This window comes from Aethalodelphis obliquidens, unplaced genomic scaffold (genome assembly GCF_003676395.1).
Source record: "Aethalodelphis obliquidens isolate GAN/ISIS:26980383/991018 unplaced genomic scaffold, ASM367639v1 scaffold16, whole genome shotgun sequence".
In the NCBI taxonomy this organism is placed as follows: domain Eukaryota; kingdom Metazoa; phylum Chordata; class Mammalia; order Artiodactyla; family Delphinidae; genus Aethalodelphis; species Aethalodelphis obliquidens.
This window is the reverse complement of record NW_020837960.1, coordinates 13,070,253-13,090,110: the sequence shown is the minus strand read 5'-3', so window position 1 is coordinate 13,090,110 and position 19,858 is coordinate 13,070,253. Positions and strand designations below refer to the sequence as shown.

Sequence of the window (19,858 nt, the reverse complement as noted above, 5' to 3'; positions counted from 1 at the left end):
ACTTTTTGTCAAAACATTAAAAACTCTCAGTAATAAAGGTATTGAGAAAAAACAGCAAAACTAATATTTATTAAGGACACTAAAACATTAGAAACATTGAAAAATGAAGTGTTTTATTTCTTTGAAAAACTTTTCAGGAGTCATTTGAACAGTGGTTGCCTTCTTCTCATCGTATGATTTAGGATACACAGTGAATATCTTTTCTATGCTTGGCAAACTGTTATCTTCCTCACTAAGTCTGGATAACTCAAGCGCCTGACAGCAAGTTATGTGACTGCCAAGGTCCTTTCAAAACCTAAGAGTTTGTGATATTAAAGACAGAACAGAGTGAAGAAAGACATGAAGACTTACATTGTATTGATGATTAGCAACAGGTTTGTAATTGGTTGTCACAACTTTGTCTAGTTGCTGTGATAGCCTCACAGGTTTGGAAGATTCTTCTATTTGTAATCTGAAAAACAGAAGGCATTATTAACAAACTTACTTGTTTACTGGGTGAAACCTGAAGAGTTATTCCTATAATTCTTCAAGACTAATACTTAATATATAAAGAAGATACATCAGTCTTAATACTTCAAAAACACACTGAATATGACAATAATGTAGAAACCAGACCATAAGCTAAACATACAAACCATGTCATTTAATTCTACAACTTCCTTCTAAACCTATACTTTGCAGTCAAACTTTAAGTTTTAAAACAAAGAAGCTAATCAGCTTTAAATTTCTAGAAAAAAATTTGCATGTAAAAATGAATTATCTTAAGTTATATGGTCTAAAACTAATCAAGGTATTAATCCAAAACTTCTATTCATTTGATGAGATTAAAGTATCATAAAAAGATGACACATCAGCATTCAGGATCTAGTGGCTAGTAGCTGCTTTAATGGACAGTGCATATAAATAACATTTCCATCATCACAGAAATTTCTATTGGACAGCACTGGTTTTCCAACTGTAGGACTCCATCCATCTAAATTAAAATATAATTAAAAACATCACTTTTGGAAAAAGAGCCATAAAATAAACCTATGACACTAGGTATAGCATATTATAAATATATATATTCAAATAGCAATCTGAGGAGATTTTGTTTTGGACTAAATATTACCATACCCAGTGACTCACATTCAACCATTTACTTATTTTAAAAATTAATTCTTTGGTATATGAGCACAGTAAATCTAAAAAATGTTTTAAGGAGGAAAATGGTGTAGCTTTCAAAATGACTTTTTTTTTTAATCAAAGTGACTATTTTTTAAACGACAGAAGATACCACTGTACCTCTAGACTTCTCATCAGCAAGATATCAGAATACAAGAATATATTTAAAGTACTATAGAAAAAAAATTGCCAACCATGTCTAGCTAAATTATAATTGAAGAGTAAGAGTGAAATAAAAGTATTTTTGTACAAAAACAAAGTTTATCATTCACAGGTCCTCACTGAGAGAACTACTCAAGGATTCATTTCAGCAAAAAGTAAAATGAACCCAAAAGGAACTAGTGAAATGCAATGGTCACAGCAAAGAAACTGAGAACCATGTTAGAAAATTACCTACTTGATACAGACAAAAAAAAGAAGGTGGGTTTTTAAAGAAAATGGAACTTAACATGAAAGAATGGGAAGAAAGAGAGCAAAATGAATGCATTTAAGATTTCCACATGCTTTCTAAATTTTCTGCAATAAGCATCAATCACTTTCATAATCAGAAAAGGAAGTATACTTTCTTAAAGGAAAACGAAACATCATTTCTTAGTTTGAAAGCCTTAAATATGTTGGTCATTTAAAAATAATACATGTTGAACATCGTATTACTTTATTTTAATGGGACTTTAAATTCTTTGGTTCAACAGAACAGGAACTAAAAATTTTCATTTAAAATTCCTTCAAAAGAGAAAAACAAATACTGTATGCTAACACATATATATGGAACCTAAAAAAAAAAAAGGTTCTGAAGAACCTAGGGGCAGGACAGGAATAAAGATGCAGACTTAGAGAATGGACTTGAGGACACAGGGAGTGGGAATGGTAAGCTGGGGTGGGATAGGGAGGGTGGGAGGGAGACGCAAGAGGGAGGGGATACGGGGATATATGTATATGTACAGCTGATTCGCTTTGTTATAAAGCAGAAACTAACACACCATTGTAGAGCAATTATACTCCAATAAAGACGTTAAAAAAATAAAATTCCTTCAAAGGCACAACTTGCAGTATAAAAGGTACCTGCTTTTATAACATTCTTATTATTTAATTACTTGGTTGGAGTTATTTCTGTTTATTTCTGCCTATTTTTAGGGATATAATACCAAATTCCTCAGAAGATATTAAATATCTACCAATTGCTTTTTTAATTCGAAAGCTATAAATACTACAGGTTTTATTTTTAACTATGATCCCCAAATTGAGTATAGCCATTTCTGTATTAAAATATAAATATTTTAATCCTTCCAATTATTCATAAATCCATACATATCCTTTAAATACATAAATTCATTATTTTATGACGTGTAAAAAAAGTACTTTAGAAATGTCTTTAGAAACTTACTGTATATGTCACCATAAGTCATATGTAGTTTGTTACTTTGCTTTTCATGGGCCAAATATACTTTCTATGAACCAGGAAGAAGGCACTAGCTAGAGGTCTAGAAGGGAGATGTCCACCCAAAGATGGACTTGGGCTAACAATCCTTCAATGGCCTCTTAACTGTTCTTGGGTGACACATAAGCTCCTTTACATGACTGCATGTCCCTATGGGATCAAGTCCCTGATATCTCTCCAGCTGAATCCACTGTTCTCCCACATCTGCACCCCCATGGCTCCAGCTGTGCCATGACCAGACTTCAGAAGGAGCCTCTTGCAGGCAATCATCCAGCAAATGATTACTGGGTGCCTCCCTCTGAAGAAAAGACTTGATTAGTGGAAGACAAACATTAAACAAACGCTTATCTATAACTGATTATCTGCAGGACTGAAGAGGGACCCGGGGTTGATATTATGACAACTGACTGCTACGAAGTAAAGATTAACTCCAAGATGTGCACTTGAGGGTAAGCTGGAGCAGGGCAATCCAAACTTGTAAGAGGTGAGGCGAAAAAGACTGGGCAGAAATCACTCCTCCAAGCTGAGAAGATGTCTCAAAGTGACAAAGAGATAAGCGTTTAGAGAGAAAAGAATGATTGAAGACAGATATAGGAATGTTTACAAAGAGGTAGAACTAAGCATGTGTAATTCCTTGAAAAAAGGGCAGAACCCCCCCCCCCCATAACCAAGTGGCAACCTGTCTCTGAACACCTCTCTGTGCTCTAACCTTAGCCCCATCCCCTTAATGCAATCAGTTCTCAGGGGTTTGGCCTCTCTAAATGGTAATCTACCTGTTATGCTGCCACTAAATTATCTTTCCTGATTCAATCACCTCACTCCACAATTTGATCTTATGAGGCATTCAAGGAGGGAGGCATGCGCTAGCTTCTTCCTTCTACATTAAATGATTGTTCCCATTACTTCACAAGTTGAAAATTCCTTGGGGTTTCAGTCTGTTCAGGTAAGTGCATTTTTATAAACGGTAGCTTATTCTTGTCATGCTCTTACACTAGAATTTATTTTCAGCCACTGTATCCCGATTCAGGTTCATGTGGCACACTTTCCTTTCAATTCTAATACAAAAGTTCTAAAAGCTAATTTCATCATCCATAGAGTGGCATGACTCATGCCATTTTTATCCTCAAAGTATTTAATCTTTTAAATATATAAAGGAAAACACTGAATTAACTTTTTAAAAAATAAAAAGGTCACATTAAAATTTAACCTTTTTATTATACATTTAAAAGGTCAAGTCTAAGCATTTTAATTAAAAGAAGATATCTTTATGATTCAAAACTCAAAAGGTGGGACTTCCCTGGTGGGACAGGGGTTAAGAATCTGCCTGCCAATGCAGGGGACACGGGTTCGAGCCCTGGTCTGGGAAGATCCCACATGCCGCGGAGCAACTAAGCCCGTGCACCACAACTACTGAGCCTGAGCTCTAGAGCCCGTAAGCCACAACGACTGAGCCTGCATGCCACAACTACTGAAGCCCACATGCCTAGAACCCACGCTCTACAACAAGAGAAATCACAGCAATGAGAAGCCCACGCACCGCAACAAAGAGTAGCCTTCCGCTCACCGCAACTAGAGAAAGCCCACGCGCAGCACCGAAGACCCAATGCGGCCATAAATAAATAAATAGATTAAAACAAAACAAAACACCTCAAAAGGTTAATCTGTGGACTGAAAATATAACATATTCTTAAAGAACTAAATCTTAAAATACTTTAACTAACCTGAATAGTTTAAAATACTTCAGCAGGGTTCTTTACTTAACATTAAATAATCCATTTAACATTATCTCATGAAGCGTCAGAACAATTTGCAACTCCACTTCATCACTGAACAAAGCACCAAATTAAACATCACTGACCTCAACATGCCTTCAAAGTCAAAATGAGGTTTAAAACTAGGCTTATACAAAATAATTTAATTTGGAAATATTAGGTTTGTACAGCTGAACAGCAAACTACACACAGAGGTTTTATGCTGGACTGGGAGGAAGCTAAAAGTTTTGCTGTCCCAACCATTTAAAAAATTGGGTCTTAACTTTTCCAGAAAATTTAAAAACATGGTGTTATTTTCAAGAAGTAATAGAAAAATATTACTATGTGATCATTTAGACACAGCTAGGCCCTGTTTTACAAACCATTAAAAAAAAATACGTGTTGCTAATTATTACCACCATTTCAGGACAATTTAGAATACACATTCACATTCTTAGAAGACTAGGACTCAATGAATTCCCAGTCTTTCTAGAATTATTATTTAAAGAGTCAGTTTTTTTGTTGTTTTTTTTGTTTGTTTTTTGCGGTATGCGGGCCTCTCACTGCCGCGGCCTCTCCCGCTGTGGAGCACAGGCTCCGGACGCGCAGGCTCAGTGGCCATGGCTCACGGGCCCAGCCGCTCCGCGGCATGCGGGATCCTCCTGGACGGGGGCACGAACCTGTGTCCCCTGCATCGGCAGGCGGACTCTCAACCACTGCGCCACCAGGGAAGCCCTAAAGAGTCAGTTTTATCTCTCATTTTTTCCCAGCAAAGAAAAAGCTCAAGGGCTACAACACCCAAGAGCTTAAACACTAATAAAACGACAACTATAACAAATAACAGACATTTAAAGCACTTACTATGTTGCTAGAAACTATGTTAAAAGCTTTACCTACATCTTCTCAATCCTGCTTTTTCCGTATAGAAGGCAAAACAGAACTGGAACTCAGATCTTTTTTTTTTAACCCAAAGGTTCGAGCAGTTAATCTATACAGTCCCTAAAAGGCCATATAATAGAATAACATCTCTAATTAAAAGCTTATTGAATTTAGATCAAAATAAGTAATTCTCTTATAATAACTATAAATGGAATATAACCTTTAAAAATTGTGAATCACTTTGTTGTACACCTGAAACTTACATAATATTGTATATCAATTATAGCTCAAAAAACACTTCTCCTTGATGCTCATCAACCTGCCTTCAACTAGCCTAATTCCACACACGCACACAGAGAGAGAGAGAGAGAGAGAGAGAGAGAGAAAGAAGAGCACATTCTCCTTTATAACACTGAAAAAAATATTCCTATTAAGTCAATGTCACTAGGCTATAATCATGGTGCATAATCACCCTTACTAAAGTTACTTAAAGATCTTCATTATACTTTATTAAGATTTATGCACTACAGTGGGAATTCAATTCTCAAATTGTTTAGTATATTTTGAAAATATAAAATTCATTTAAAAAAAGTAGCATAAACAACCCCAAATATTTTAAAGTATGAACACTGGTAAGATCTAACAGGAACTGAAAAAAGCCAAATTCTACTGCTCTAAGCTGTTGGCAGACTGGGGAAGAGAAGTCTACAAATTTTAGTCAATAGATCTTTTTTTTAACCTCCCTGCTACACATAATGCTTCTTATGTAAAAGTAACTCAAAAATATTGGCTAAGCATATGAACAAATGACCTTTATTGGACACCTTTTTTAGATCACAAAGGCTGAATCCCATATTAACAAATTTCCCAATAATGCCTGATTTTATACATATAGACTATTCTCCTGCCTAAGCAAAACACCCTAAGTAATACTGCCTTGCTAATCTGGTTATTAACTATAGAGTTAAACAACTACAAAAACACTGAATGACAAATGTTTCCATCAGCAGCTGCCAATGTAGGAGTCATTTTATAATGTAAATATCACTAGTTTAGCATTCATCTATCCTTTGTGCTCTAGCTGCGTTTGATTGCAATTTATGCTATTCTTAAAATGACAGGTTTCACAAAAGAAGGTAAATTTTCTTAAGATGCTGATTTCATTTTTGAAAGGGAGAGAGTAAAGCAGTGAAGGAGGTAAACAGTGCCTCCCAAGGGGGAGAAGGAAGCTGACGTTTGCCGGGTGAGAGAGAAAAGTCTCTGGGCAAGGAGAAGCAGGAACAGCCCCGGAGCGCTGGGACTGCCTGTGAAAACACCCACTGGGCCCTAAGTCAGATAACAAAAACAAGTTTCAGAAGAAGGCCCAGCTTGGGAGCAGGTGGACAGAAGGCTGGGAGAAAGGCCAGGTGAGGGAATAACCAGATGTATGCTGAGCTGATTCACTAATACAAAAAGGTTCTGATGATGCCTAGTTTTAAGACAGTACATTTATAGGAAGCTTCAATAGGACAGAGAGCTTCTCAGAGGAATAGTAATAGTAAAACATTTTAGTCTATTAGAATGTGGATTTGAAAAAATTTTAGCACTTGCAGTTGACGAGTAATCAAATATACCCTTATCTGGCAGGACTACTAGAAGGATTACAGACAGTCAGTATTAAAGTTAAGTATCTCTTAGAAATATCTGTGAATTATTTGTAAGCTTCATGAAAACAGGGACCTTGCTCATATCCCTACGGCCTAGAATGGGCATGCAATATAAACGTGGTAAGTGAGGAAAAAAAGGATGAGAAGAAGAAAGGTTTTAGGCTGCATTTAATCAGAGATGGTAATTTGGATGTAAAATCATAAGACTTACAGCGATACATGCTAACATTTAGATCCGGCATCTAAGAGACTGTAAAATACATTAAGGTTTAATGTTCACTCTGTAGGAAACACCCAATAAAGGGAAAAACTCCATTATCTGCTTGCACTGTCCAATACAGTAGCCACTAGCAACATGCAACTCTTTAAACTGATTTAAATTAAAACCTCAGTTCCTTAGGCACACCAGCCACATTAAGTGTTCAACAGCCACGTGTGGCTACCATACTGGACAGTACAGATATAGAACACTTCTATCATTGCAGAAAGTTCTACTGGAGAGCGCAAGAGAATCGCCAACGCAAATGTCTACAGGGGCCTGTCAAGTAAAGAAGAAAAAGTAACAGGGAGAGGTGAGGGCTGTGGTGAACTGGAAACAGAGCACAAGCTCCACCCCAAGTGGGCAACTAGTCCTCAGCACCAGGTTACTCTGCAGGAGCGTAAGACTGCTATTACCAGATTGCCTAATTACTCAAGAAAATCCGGTCAGATTTTTATGTGAAATCATTCATTAGACACTGCCAACTAATTCAATTGTTTTAAAAGGGCAATCCTCCTCCCCCAAAACAAAACAAAACCCCCTCAAAACCAAAAAACACATACACTAGCTATACCAGGCCTCCAGTTAGCAGTCCTCTGATCCATATATCTATATCCCAGGGGTTTTTTTTCTTTTTTTTTGCGATACACGGGCCTCCCACTGCTGTGGCCTCTCCCGTTGTGGAGCACAGGCTCTGGACGCACAGGCCCAGCGGCCATGGCTCACGGGCCCAGCCGCTCCGCGGCATGTGGGATCCTCCCGGACCGGGGCACGAACCCATGTCCCCTGCATCGGCAGGTGGACTCCCAACCACTGCGCCACCGGGGAAGCCCCTGTTTTTTGTTTTAAGCAAAGCAGCAGCAAAGATCTAAGAATTATAACTAGATCTAAGAAAGCCATGACACAAGTGCGTCATAAACACTGGCATCAAAACTACACAATTTTGTTGAAGGACCTTGCAATTCCCTGCACCTCCAATCCCACGCTGCCATCCTGAGATCCATGAGCTGGCTGATGGACTCTCCCAGATTCCTCTTAGGAGAAGGCATTTTAGCTCGTGCTCAAACAGTCAAAAAATATCTCCTATATAATACAGAATTTTGATCATTTTTGGCTTTTTATAAAACTAGCAATTTCATATGATTCAACCTAACAGCTCCCTCTTTTTCTCCCCCTATGATTGTTTTTTTAAAATTTTGTTGAAGTATAGTTGATTTACAATGTTGCGTTAATTTCTGTTGTACAGCAAAGTGACTCAGTTACAGATATATATACATATATATTCTTTTTCAGATTCTTTTCCATTATGCTTTATCACAGGATACTGAATACAGTTCCCTGTGCTACCCAGCAGGACCTTGCTGCTTATCCATCCTATATATACTAGTTGGCATCTGCTAACCCCAAACCCCCAATCCTCTCCCTGCCCGCCACCCCTCACAGGCAACCAGAAGTCTGTCTCTAGGTCAGTGAGTCCTAGCAGTTCCCTCTTAATGAAAGACTTAACGGTGAGCTGAATTCTTTTACATGAGAGTAATATAATTCAAATCACTAATTAAGTCCCAGCGTGAGGGTGACTTGCCCATGGTCATACAGCTTGTCTGAAAGGGAAAAAAATTCAAGATTCCTCGTCCAGTGCTCTTATATCACTGCATCTTAAACATAATGAGGCAATCCAGATGTCTTTTCAAGTTGGTAAACATATACTATCCCAATTTAAAATATTTATAGCTATTTAAGAAAATATATTATGTCCAAAACGCGTCCATTACATTAGCTAGCAAGTTGTTCGGAAGGGACCTACATCTGGCGAGGGAAACGATAATGCACAACGCACCTTGTTTTCTCCTAGATTCGTTGGAAACAACAGCCATCCGCAAGTTTTTGGTATGTGTTGGGTAAGGTAAAATAAATGACAGTGTAATGAAGACATTTTATGTGTCTTGGTTTAATTTTTGCCTAATTTTTTCTTTTTCACCAAAACACTGTAAGACTGTCAATCCAATTTTCACTTCTCCAGGAAGAGCATATATCACCAACATTCCGGAGAGTATCTGTTTACCTAATCTGTGAGCTAAACAACACAATCTCCACTCCACAGTCCAAAATATAAATATCTTACCTGATGGCCAGAACATTTTTACTATCTTATGTAGTTTCCTTTTCTCTCATAGTGCTTCCTTATGTAATCTATTTAATATCTTGAACTTGAAGGCACCTTCAGTGGATCCCTTTAGCCTAAGCAGTAGCATTACTTCCCAGTCACCAGTGCTCTGGTTGCATGCAAGTACTACAGATGTCCAAATGGGAGGAAGTGGGTCAGGAAGACAGCACATGCAACTGGTTCTTAGGAGTCTGGGAAGCAACAAGGTATCTAAGGTTTGCACTGCCCGGAGTTTTTGTTCAAGTAATTATAAACTTTGGTCGCTTGAAACTTTTTCTTTGCAATGTGTTTTTTCTTTAGTCCAAGAAAGGCATGACTTCTTATATCATCTCCTGAAAGCAAATTGTTTTTTACCTTAGAAAGTTGTGATTTCAGTGTAAGAGTGTGTGTGATAGGGAAGGGGAAAAAGAAGGGGGGCAGTTGAAGGGGGGGCAGAAGGAAGCAATAGCATTTGATGTAAGAAACCCTTTACTGCTTATGCTTTTCCTGTTAATCAAATACCCTAGTCAATATTTTGGTACAGGCACAAAGCAGAAACACATGAGGAAAAAAGTTTAGCTAATCAGGGAACGTTAATTGTGTCTCAATACATGTCCAAGTAGCTACTCTTTTTATGCTAGAAATGAAATTACCCTAAACTCCAAAGGATGATGAATGACAAAAATATTTGTTTCATTTTTAAGAACTTTTCATTTTATTTCCCTTCTCCATACTCCAAGAAAAGTAAAAAGCCTAAATAATTTGGTATGATTCCCAGGGGTGGCGGGTAAAAGCTTATCTATCAAAAGGACCAGGAACCATATTTATGACTCAATACAGTCGGGTCCTCCATATCTGAGGATGCAAAACACATGGATAACAAGGTCCAGCTGTATTATACCATTTTACATAAGGAACTTGCACATCTGTGAATTTTGGTGTCTGCAGCGGGTCCTGGAACCAATGTCCCATGGATACCCAGGGATGACTGTTTTCAAAAAGGCAACAAAGAAATACCTTTTGTATTCAGATTCATGCTGATAATTTCCCATTAAAAAAAAAAATCAGGGATTAAGCAAACCTATGGCACACAGAACAACTCTGAACAATGCTTAGTTTAGAAAGAATGTACCATATCATGGTATGGTAGGGTCTGAACCCAGACTCCAGTTTTAAGGTCCAGTTCTACTATTAGGTGTTACCTTGGTCAAGTTAGTCAATCTCTTCAACACCTTGATGCTCTCACGGGGAAAAATGAGAATTACAACAACAGAAATAAGTGAGATAATCTTTACAAATGGCCTGTCCCATGGGACGCGTTCAGTACATTTTATTATTATTTTACTTACTGTAATCAGTTCAGTAGCCACACTAAACAGAAATGTATGGAAGTTATTTGAATAAACATAACTTCTAATGATTATCTGCTTCACTGATTAGATTTATGGAATCTGTGTTCATCCTTTACCCTGATGGGGGATATTTGGCTACATCAGATAAAAAGCACTTTCTTTGATCTCCTTTGACATTTTCAAGGATAAGAAAATTTCTTTCCAAATGCCATTCAGCTGCAGGTAAAATGTGTAATGCTCATGGAAGTGCTAATTAGAACTAATTATAATTTAACCACAGCAATACGGCAGCTTACAGTTTTGGGTGACTGTTCATATATCAGATTTTTAAAATGTACTGGATTTCAGATGTAGTCAAAATATGTTTGGAGTTAATCCTTAGGGCACTCAAATCAATCTCTCATATATGACCTTCAACCATTAGTGACCAGAACATGAGTTTGAGTTTAACAAAAGTAGAAAAATGCATTTGAGCAGAACATCTTCCTAAGTTATGCAGATACCTCACAACCATTTTAAAACTAAATATTAGTTTCAAAAATATCTTTCCCCATCTTCCTCGTCATATTAAAGCATGATTCAAGGAGGTTATGTAAATATTTTTCTTCCCAGGAGACAGGGTCACCTCCAGACAAACTGCATAGTGGGTGCAACTGAATGAAGTAGCTGTTTTTTTTTTTTTTTTTTGAAGTAGCTGTTTTATTCCTCTCCTTCCCTTTATTGTGGATATCTAGTTCACTGAGGTGAGTGGCCCTACTTTTCCACCTCCTGGACCTTTTTAGTCCTTGATTTTCTCTAGGTTTCTCTAGGACCTCTTGATTTTCTCTAGTTTTTCTAAATAGCTCTGGATTATTTCATACACATTATTTTACCTCATCGGCCAAAGAGGCTAATGCCTGCAGGAAACATTAAACAATAGTACTTGGGCCCATTTCTGCCCATAATCGCTAAGGAGTAGTTTAGAATTTTATATCCAACATTTATCCACACTGACCTGCGTACACTTTTGTGTGAGGCAGATCCATTTAGACGGTGTTCAGAGATCTTCTTGACATCACCGTTTCACTCATGCCACTCAGATTTCACCACCCATCTCTTCTCCCAGATTACTTTCAGCAGCAGGAGGTGGGTGTTGCCTAAGTACTAATTCTAGGGGCTGCTGCTGCCTGAACTCTCCTGCTCAGCTCAGGAACTGACTCCTGTCTTCTGTTTCCTTGTGGAGTCCCCATGAACAACAAGAGCCCACAGAATCCCACAGGGATGTGTGACTCAGAGGACGACGGGATGAGAGAATTGCGGGCCAAACAGTCAGTGTGGCAGCTCAGCGTGGTGTACTGGGGGTTGCCAAGCCCTTGAATAGTCTCGAATCACATCATACACATCTTGTTAAAAACACTTTAATAATCAAGTGTTTAATAAACAGAATGCAAAAGCCTTTTCTTTTCATCAAGGATTGAAATTTATTCATTAATTTAAAGTTGAATTTGGTTTTGAGAGCTTAAGTCTCACATAGGTTCTACCTTTGTGGATAAAATTCTTTAAAAAGTAAAAGAGAAACTGCTAGAAATTACCATTAATATAATAAAATTAACTCAGTTTCATAGCAGAAACACTAATGCTCAAATGTTCACCACATTGATAAAGTGCTGAGAGCAGTTATTACACTAAGGTTTTCTATTTTCACAATTTTGTCAGTTCTTGTTGCCAGCCCTCTCAAGAGACGTTCAATCCCCACTTTTATAAGCTCCTAAAACCTATCCACTGACTGATAAATAGGCTTCTGGTTTGGTATCATTTGGTGGGGAACTGTGAACACTGACATGACCTGGCCAACATGCAAATTTTCTCTTATATAGAGCCTATGGATAGATTTATTAAGAACTGAGGGACTTCCCTGGTGGCGCAGTGGTTAGGAATCCGCCTGCCAATGCAGGGAACACGGGTTCGAGCCCTAGTCCGGGAAGATCCCACATGCCGCGGAGAAACTAAGCCCGTGTGCCACAACTACTGAGCCTGTGCTCTAGAGCCCGCGAACCACTACTGAGCCCATGTGCCACAACTACTGAAGCCCGCGCACCTAGAGCCTGTGCTCCGCAACAAGAGAAGCCACCGCAATGAGAAGCCCGCGCACCGCAACAAAGAGTAGCCCCCCACCCCCCAAGGCTTCCCTGGTGGCGCAGTCGTTGAGAATCTGCCTGCCGATGCAGGGGACACGGGTTTGAGCCCTGGTCTGGGAGGATCCCACATGCCATGGAGCAACTGGGCCCGTGAGCCACAACTACTGAGTCTGTGCGTCTGGAGCTTGTGCTCCGCAACAAGAGAGGCTGCGACAGTGAGAGGCCCGCGCACCGCGATGAAGAGTGGCCCCTGCTTGCCACAACTAGAGAAAGCCCTTGCACAGAAACGAAGACCCAACACAGCCAAAAATAAATAAATTAATTAATAAACTCCTACCCCCAACACCTTAAAAAAAAAAAAAACCTATCAGAAAAACAGAAGTGCAGGAACTGGTCAAGACTAAATGTGAAGCAGTAACCCCATTCTTTAAAAAAAAAAAAGAGTAGACCCCGCTCGCTGCAACTAGAGAAAGCCTGCACGCAACGATGAAGACCCAACGCAGCCAAAACTAAATAAATAAATACTTATTAAAAAAAAAGAATATATCATTTTATGAGTTTAACAAAATAATTTTTCTTGCTATTAGTAGAGGGAAGAAGGCATTATAGAAATGTTTCAGTCTGCTTTTTCTAAATATATAAAACACTACCTGGTTCAATTCAAATCTAGGATTTTTATAGCTGGTCTTAGAACAAAGACAATAAATTTAGCATATAGGAAAATGATTTCTAAACAAGATGTGGGCAAAAACAGTATTGATGCTTTATGCTTTAGACTCTATGTGTCATTTTACTTGTATTACTAGCTCTATTTAAAAGTACCTTTACCTTTTAGTCACTTATTTTATAGCCTATAACTCCTATAAAACATTAGGGATATCAGGCTATTCTTCATGTAGCTCTGGTTAGTCACAGAATGACTACTATTAGGGGCCCCAAACAAACGTATAAAAACATTTCCTGCATCATCAACATGCACGGATGATTACAGGTTATCACACAGGCTACTTATATGGACAAAATCCGCTTTATTTTGCTAATGTGTTGATATGATGATCTGGGTCATTAATCTTTGTAAATGTTGCTTTGGTAGACATCCTGAATGAGGCTGAATAGCAGTAAGAAAGCATAAACTCCCACATTAGTTTTTCCAGTTGTGGTAATGGTTTCATACCAAGCTCTTTCACCCAGTTCCTTCTAGTGTCACTAGCTAAAGGCGAGGGCAAAATCTGTGTCCGTGGAACAATCCAAGGTAACATGCTCAAATAGCAACTGACCATACAACCTTGGTCTCCTCGTGAATCCATTCAGTAACTGAGTTAGGCAGGAAAAGGTGAAAAAAATATGCATGTATGTATATGTACATATTTATATTTGAATAAACACATTCTAAAATATGCCCATGTTTCTTCAGGTTCAATATTCAGAGCCCAGAAAGAAATTAGTAAGGATTTGAGCTTGCTGCATTTTTATACAGATCCAAACGAGATTACAGATGACTGAAGGGAAGTGGGCATCTGTGGGTTTCACTCACTCATTCGCAAGGTAGGGGTTAAAGTATAGAGTGTGTTTGATAAAAGCAATTTAGGTGTGAAATGAACTTGGTGGTTTAAAGTGAGCTTTTACATATTTTAAAACAGATGGTACAGCAATAATTTTTTATCATTTAAGATGAGATCAGATTCTTGAAACTGTGAATTCTATCACAACAAACAGGCTACACCGTCTTCTCCAAATAATGTATATTAGAGAGTATGTATTTTCTGCAAGGTACGTGTTTACGCAATGTGAAATCTGAAGAAAACACATTTTAAAAATGAAAATAGATTTATGTAACTTAGTTTCAGTGGTGACTGAAGGAACTTAGAGTAGGTGTGTAGGAAGGGAAATATTCGAATGAGGTAATGCAGTTCAAAGAAGCTGACCTAACAGAAATCAGACAATAAAAGACTGGAAAAATTACTGTGATGAGAAGTACTTTCCGATTTTCACATTTATTATACTGTAGCTTGAATTCTTATAACCAGAATTATTTAAAATGGTTTAAAGCCAAGCACCCAAGATTATCAAGCAGCCCCAACTGCTAACCTCTGATCACTTTCTTTTACTCCTGAAAATATTTAGGTTAGGGATTTAATAAGCTGCTTATGATGATAAATGCAATGTTTCTCTAGCCAGTCCCTGTGATATATACTGCAAGTATGAATCATTTTTCCAAATTAAAATGTCTATGATCCTATGACTACGTGATGGGTGCCAAGAGAATACAACAGTGGAATCAAAACAACTTCTATTCAGCAAATTTAAAAATACCGTTCTGCAAATTTCCAGTTGCCTCTGAGTAGAAATCAGAAATATTAGCCGCATATCATGTCAAACTGTAAGACGCTACCCAGGCATACATGAACCAAGACACTGTTGCTATGGTGACTAAGCAAATACAGCAAATGGCTACTTCATTAGTGACTCCATGAAACTATAAATGCTGGAAAAATAGATGGGAAATATCTGGCAGGCTGTGGCCATCAATGTGGGCTGGAATTCAGAGAGAATTTCTGAAAAAATGAGGTAAATTTTAATATGCTGTTTTAGCAACCTTTGAAAAATTAAAAAGTGAGATTAATTAGCACCAAATGAAGCCGGGGTGGGGGGGAATCAGAGGAGTGGTTTGGTTCAAGAGAGAGTGCTCTGTTTAGGATCAGCTGCTGTGGTACTGATATTAAAGAGTGAGAGACACTTAGACTATCATTTAGGACAGCAAAGGGAGGAAGAAGGACTCCCTATTGACTCACTGCTTCAGACTTCCCATTGTGAATGGGGTTCCAGGCCATATGGTCTCACTTTCTCCCTATCAAGAAAATTAATTCAAACCCTTCCAACTATGAAGAGTTTAAACTTTACGTTCAAGAATGAAAATAAAAGCTGGATATGAACTTCTGTAACACAGTTATAAAAGATTAATGCTAGAATTAGATTTATCTCAAATAATTTAAATTATCCAGCATTCCACATACTCTTACTTAATCTTATAAAAACAAAGGCTGGAAACGAAAAAAACCCAAATGTTTTTGTCTTTTCCTCATGAATTTACAAGGCCTCTAAGAACTGTTAACTGCCACTATATAGGAACTAACTAAAGACACGTTTATATTTTAGTATCTTCTAAATTCTAGTGATATAAACAATATGTTATATTAATATGTTTGTACATAAATGTTAGTTATATCTGACCTTTATTTTAAATTAAAACTTTTTTATTGAAGTATAGCTGATGTACAATATTATGTAAGCTACAGGTATACGATATAGTGATTCACAATTTTTAAAGGCTACACTCCATTTATAGTTATTATAAAATACTGGGTATATTCCCCTTGTCGTACAACATATCCTAGTTTGTATCTCTTACTCTCCTACCCCTATATTGACCCTCTCCCTTTCCCTTTCCCCACAAGTAACCACTAGTTTGTTCTCTGTATCTGTAAGTATGCTTCTTTTTTGTTATATTCACTAGTTTGTTGTAATTTTTAGCTTCCACATGTAAGTGATATCATACAGTCTTTCTCTATCTGACTTATTTCACTTAGCATAATGCCCTCCAAGTTGCTGCAAATGGCGAATTTTCTTTTTTTTTTATGGCTGACTTCTAATAAATACTAGGCAATGCTATGCTTGTTTTTATCCTTGTTTTGATTGGTGTAAACGTCAAAGTGTAAAGGCCACAGTTACTACATACCTCAATTCATCCTCCCAGATTTCGAGCAGGACTTTCTAATCCTGTCCTATTTAGCCCAGTGACGTGCACACTACACCGCAGCAGACTCTGCCCTTACTTTCTACTTGAATGGCTTTTTCATCAGCATTGCTCAAGACACACAAATTAGATTGGAATCACCTTTTTATGCCAAACTGAGCTATCAGGAATCAGTTGTTAAAACACAGGAACTACAGCAAAGGATTCACTGTAAAATGAAGATGAATTCTGGCAGCAATATGGAGAATTGAAGCAGGGTAAGGAGAGACTGGTGTCAGGGAGAACAGTAAACAAGAGATGAAGAGAAGCTACACAGCACCAGTGAGCGGAAGGGCAGAGCGGTGTGTGAGTACAGTAAGTGTACATATGATACTGAATTCGAGGGTTCTGCAGACCTAACATAACCTAGGCCCAGTGTCAGGTACTGGAGGAGAAAAAAATATGAAAAAGCTACCAGCTGTTGGAGGAGTAGGCAAGACAGACTGCTAGCCTAACAAAACAGCCTCTAGAACTTCTGAGGATCCGCTGGCATTTGCCACCTTCTTTTCTATTCTTACTCCTCCTTTTCTGCCTGGCAAACCCCTTCCTGGGTCATCGCCTCTCCAGCAAAGCCAGCCCTTACTCCGAAGGCGGCTGCTCCGTCTCCCATGTTCTTTACTCATGGCTCACATACTGGAGGGTAACAGTATTCCCACAGGCACCTGCGAGGCAAGTGCTGACAGCATTGTACTAAAGAAGGAAAAGCAATCCAGTGTTACTCAATTACATTCCGCCTAATACATTCAGAGTGTCTATTACCTGTCAGGGACCATGGTAACTACTGATCTGCACTCCTTTTCAAGTTCATTAGCAAAAACTGTAATAGAAATCTTCAGTGAAAGCAAATGAAGGCAAGACTATCAGAGAAGAAACCTGACTCAAGCAAAGGTTCTGTGATACTGTTTTTTAAAACAGTTTTATTGAGGTGTAACTGACATACAATAGACTGCACATACTTAAAGTGCACAATTTGATAAGTTGTCACATACGTACATACCTGTGAAACCATACGATACTTGTTTCAGAAAAACCACCCAGCCTTACAACCTAGGCTCCTCCATGCTGAATTTTGTATTCCCCGTGGAGGAATCAATAAACTCAAACTGAATTTTTTTTTTAAGTTACTGTCTGTTTCTGATCAATAATCTCAGGAACTTAAGGACACAGAAGTTTTATTTTGTACTTTTAATAGAATGATAACTATGGATATATATATTTATATAAAACTCTTCTAAATTTCATATGCTAATGAAGTATCAGTATACATTTGCAGGCAATATAACTATATACTTTTAAAAAAGAGAAACAGAGCTTCCCTGGTGGTGCAGTGGTTAAGAATCCGCCTGCCAATGCAGGGGACATGGGTGCGAGCCCGGGTCCGGGAAGATCCCACATGCCGCAGAGCAACTAAGCCCCTGCGCCACAGCTACTGAGCCTGCACTCTAGAGCCCACGAGCCACAACTACTGAGCCCATGTGCCACAACTACTGAGCCTGCACTCTAGAGCCTACGCACCTAGAGCCCGTGCTTCACAAGAGAAGCCATCACAATGAGAAGCCAGTGCACTGCAGCAAAGAGTAGCCCCTGCTCACCGCAACTAGAGAAAGCCCGCGCGCAGCAATCAACACCCAAAGCAGCCAAAAATAAATAAATAAATTTATATAAAAAAAGAAATAACTGAACAGTGATAGACTAGAAATAGTGCAAATATACCAAAGTAGCTTTCTTATATTCTAGCTATATAATATTTTTTAAGGGAAAGCAGTTACAATAGCAACAAAAATATAAATACACAGGGCAACCCTTACCAAAAATGTTCAACTCTATATGAAGAAAACTACACATTGTTACTAAAAATATAAAGAAGGCTTGAATAAATGGAGAAAACAACTGTATTTCTGAATGGGAAGATTAAATATCCTAAGAAGCTGATTCTTCCCAAACAATTTTATAGGTTTAAAATAAAAATTTACTGGAATTTTTTGAATTTGGAAAAAAAATTGTTCTAAAATTGACATGGAAGACTGAACAGGTAAAAAGCATTAAGAAAAACATTTTCGGGGACCTAATTAAATTTAAAAGCTTTTGCACAGCAAAGGAAACCGTAAACAAAACAAAAAGACAACCTACAGACTGGGGAATATGTTTGCAAACAATGTGATGAACAAGGGATTAATTTCTAAAATATACAAACAGCTCATACAGTTTAATATCAAAAAAATAAACAACCCAATCAAAAAACGGGCAGAACATCTAAACAGGTATTTCTCCAATGAAGAAATACAGATGGCCAACGGGCACATGAAAAGATGCTCAACATCGCTAATTATTAGAGAAATGCAAATCAAAACTACAATAAGGGGCTTCCCTGGTGGCGCAGTGGTTGAGAGTCCGCCTGCCGATGAAGGGGACACGGGTTCGTGCCCCGGTCCGGGAAGATCCCACATGCCACGGAGCGGCTGGGCCCGTGAGCCACGGCCGCTGAGCCTGCGCGTCCGGAGCCTGTGCTCCGCAATGGGAGAGGCCACAACAGTGAGAGGCCCGCGTACCGCAAAAAAAAAAAAAAAAAACTACAATGAGGTAACACTTCACACTAGCCAGAGTGGTCATCATTAAATAGTCTACAAATAATAAATGCTGGAGAGGGTGTGGAGAAAAGGGAACCCTCCTACACTGTTGGTGGGAATGTAAATTGGTGCAGCTACTATGGAAAACAGTAAGGAGGTTCCTTAAAAAACTAAAAATAGAGTTACCATTATCATTCTACAGTCCCATTCCTGGGCATATATTCAGAGAACACTCTAATTCAAAAGATACATGCACCCCTATGTTCACTGCAGCACTATTTACAATAGCCAAGACATGGAAGCAACCTAAGTGTCCATCAACAGATGAACGGATCAGGTAGATGTGGTATATATACACAATGGAATATTACTCGGCCATAAAAAAATGCCATTTGCAGCAACATGGATGGACCTAGAGATTATCATACTTAGTGAAGTAAGTCAGATAGAGAAAGACAAATACCAAATGATACTGCCTATATATGGAATCTAAAAATGTGACACAAATGAACTTATTTACAAAACAGAAAGAGACTCACAGACATAGAAAACAAACTTATGGTTACCAAAGGGGAAAGGGGGGTTGGGGGGAGGGATAAATTAGGAGGATGGGATTAACATATAACACTACTGTATAAAATAGGTAACAAGGACCTACTGTATAGCACAGAGAACTATACTCAATGTTTTGTAATAACCTATAAGGGAAAAGAATCTGAAAAGGAATATATATATATATATATATATAT

At 38.2% G+C, this 19,858-nt stretch overlaps 1 protein-coding gene across 1 annotated transcript in view; it reads right to left on the bottom strand.

The window, feature by feature from the left end:
- The window catches only part of GTF2F2 (general transcription factor IIF subunit 2), a 150,433-nt gene that overhangs the window by 28,742 nt on the left and 101,833 nt on the right, over positions 1 to 19,858 (bottom strand). The window contains exon 6 of the mRNA XM_027116225.1: positions 352 to 451. Within this exon, the coding sequence (XP_026972026.1) occupies positions 352 to 451 (100 nt within the window). The remainder of the gene's footprint in view (positions 1 to 351; positions 452 to 19,858) is intronic.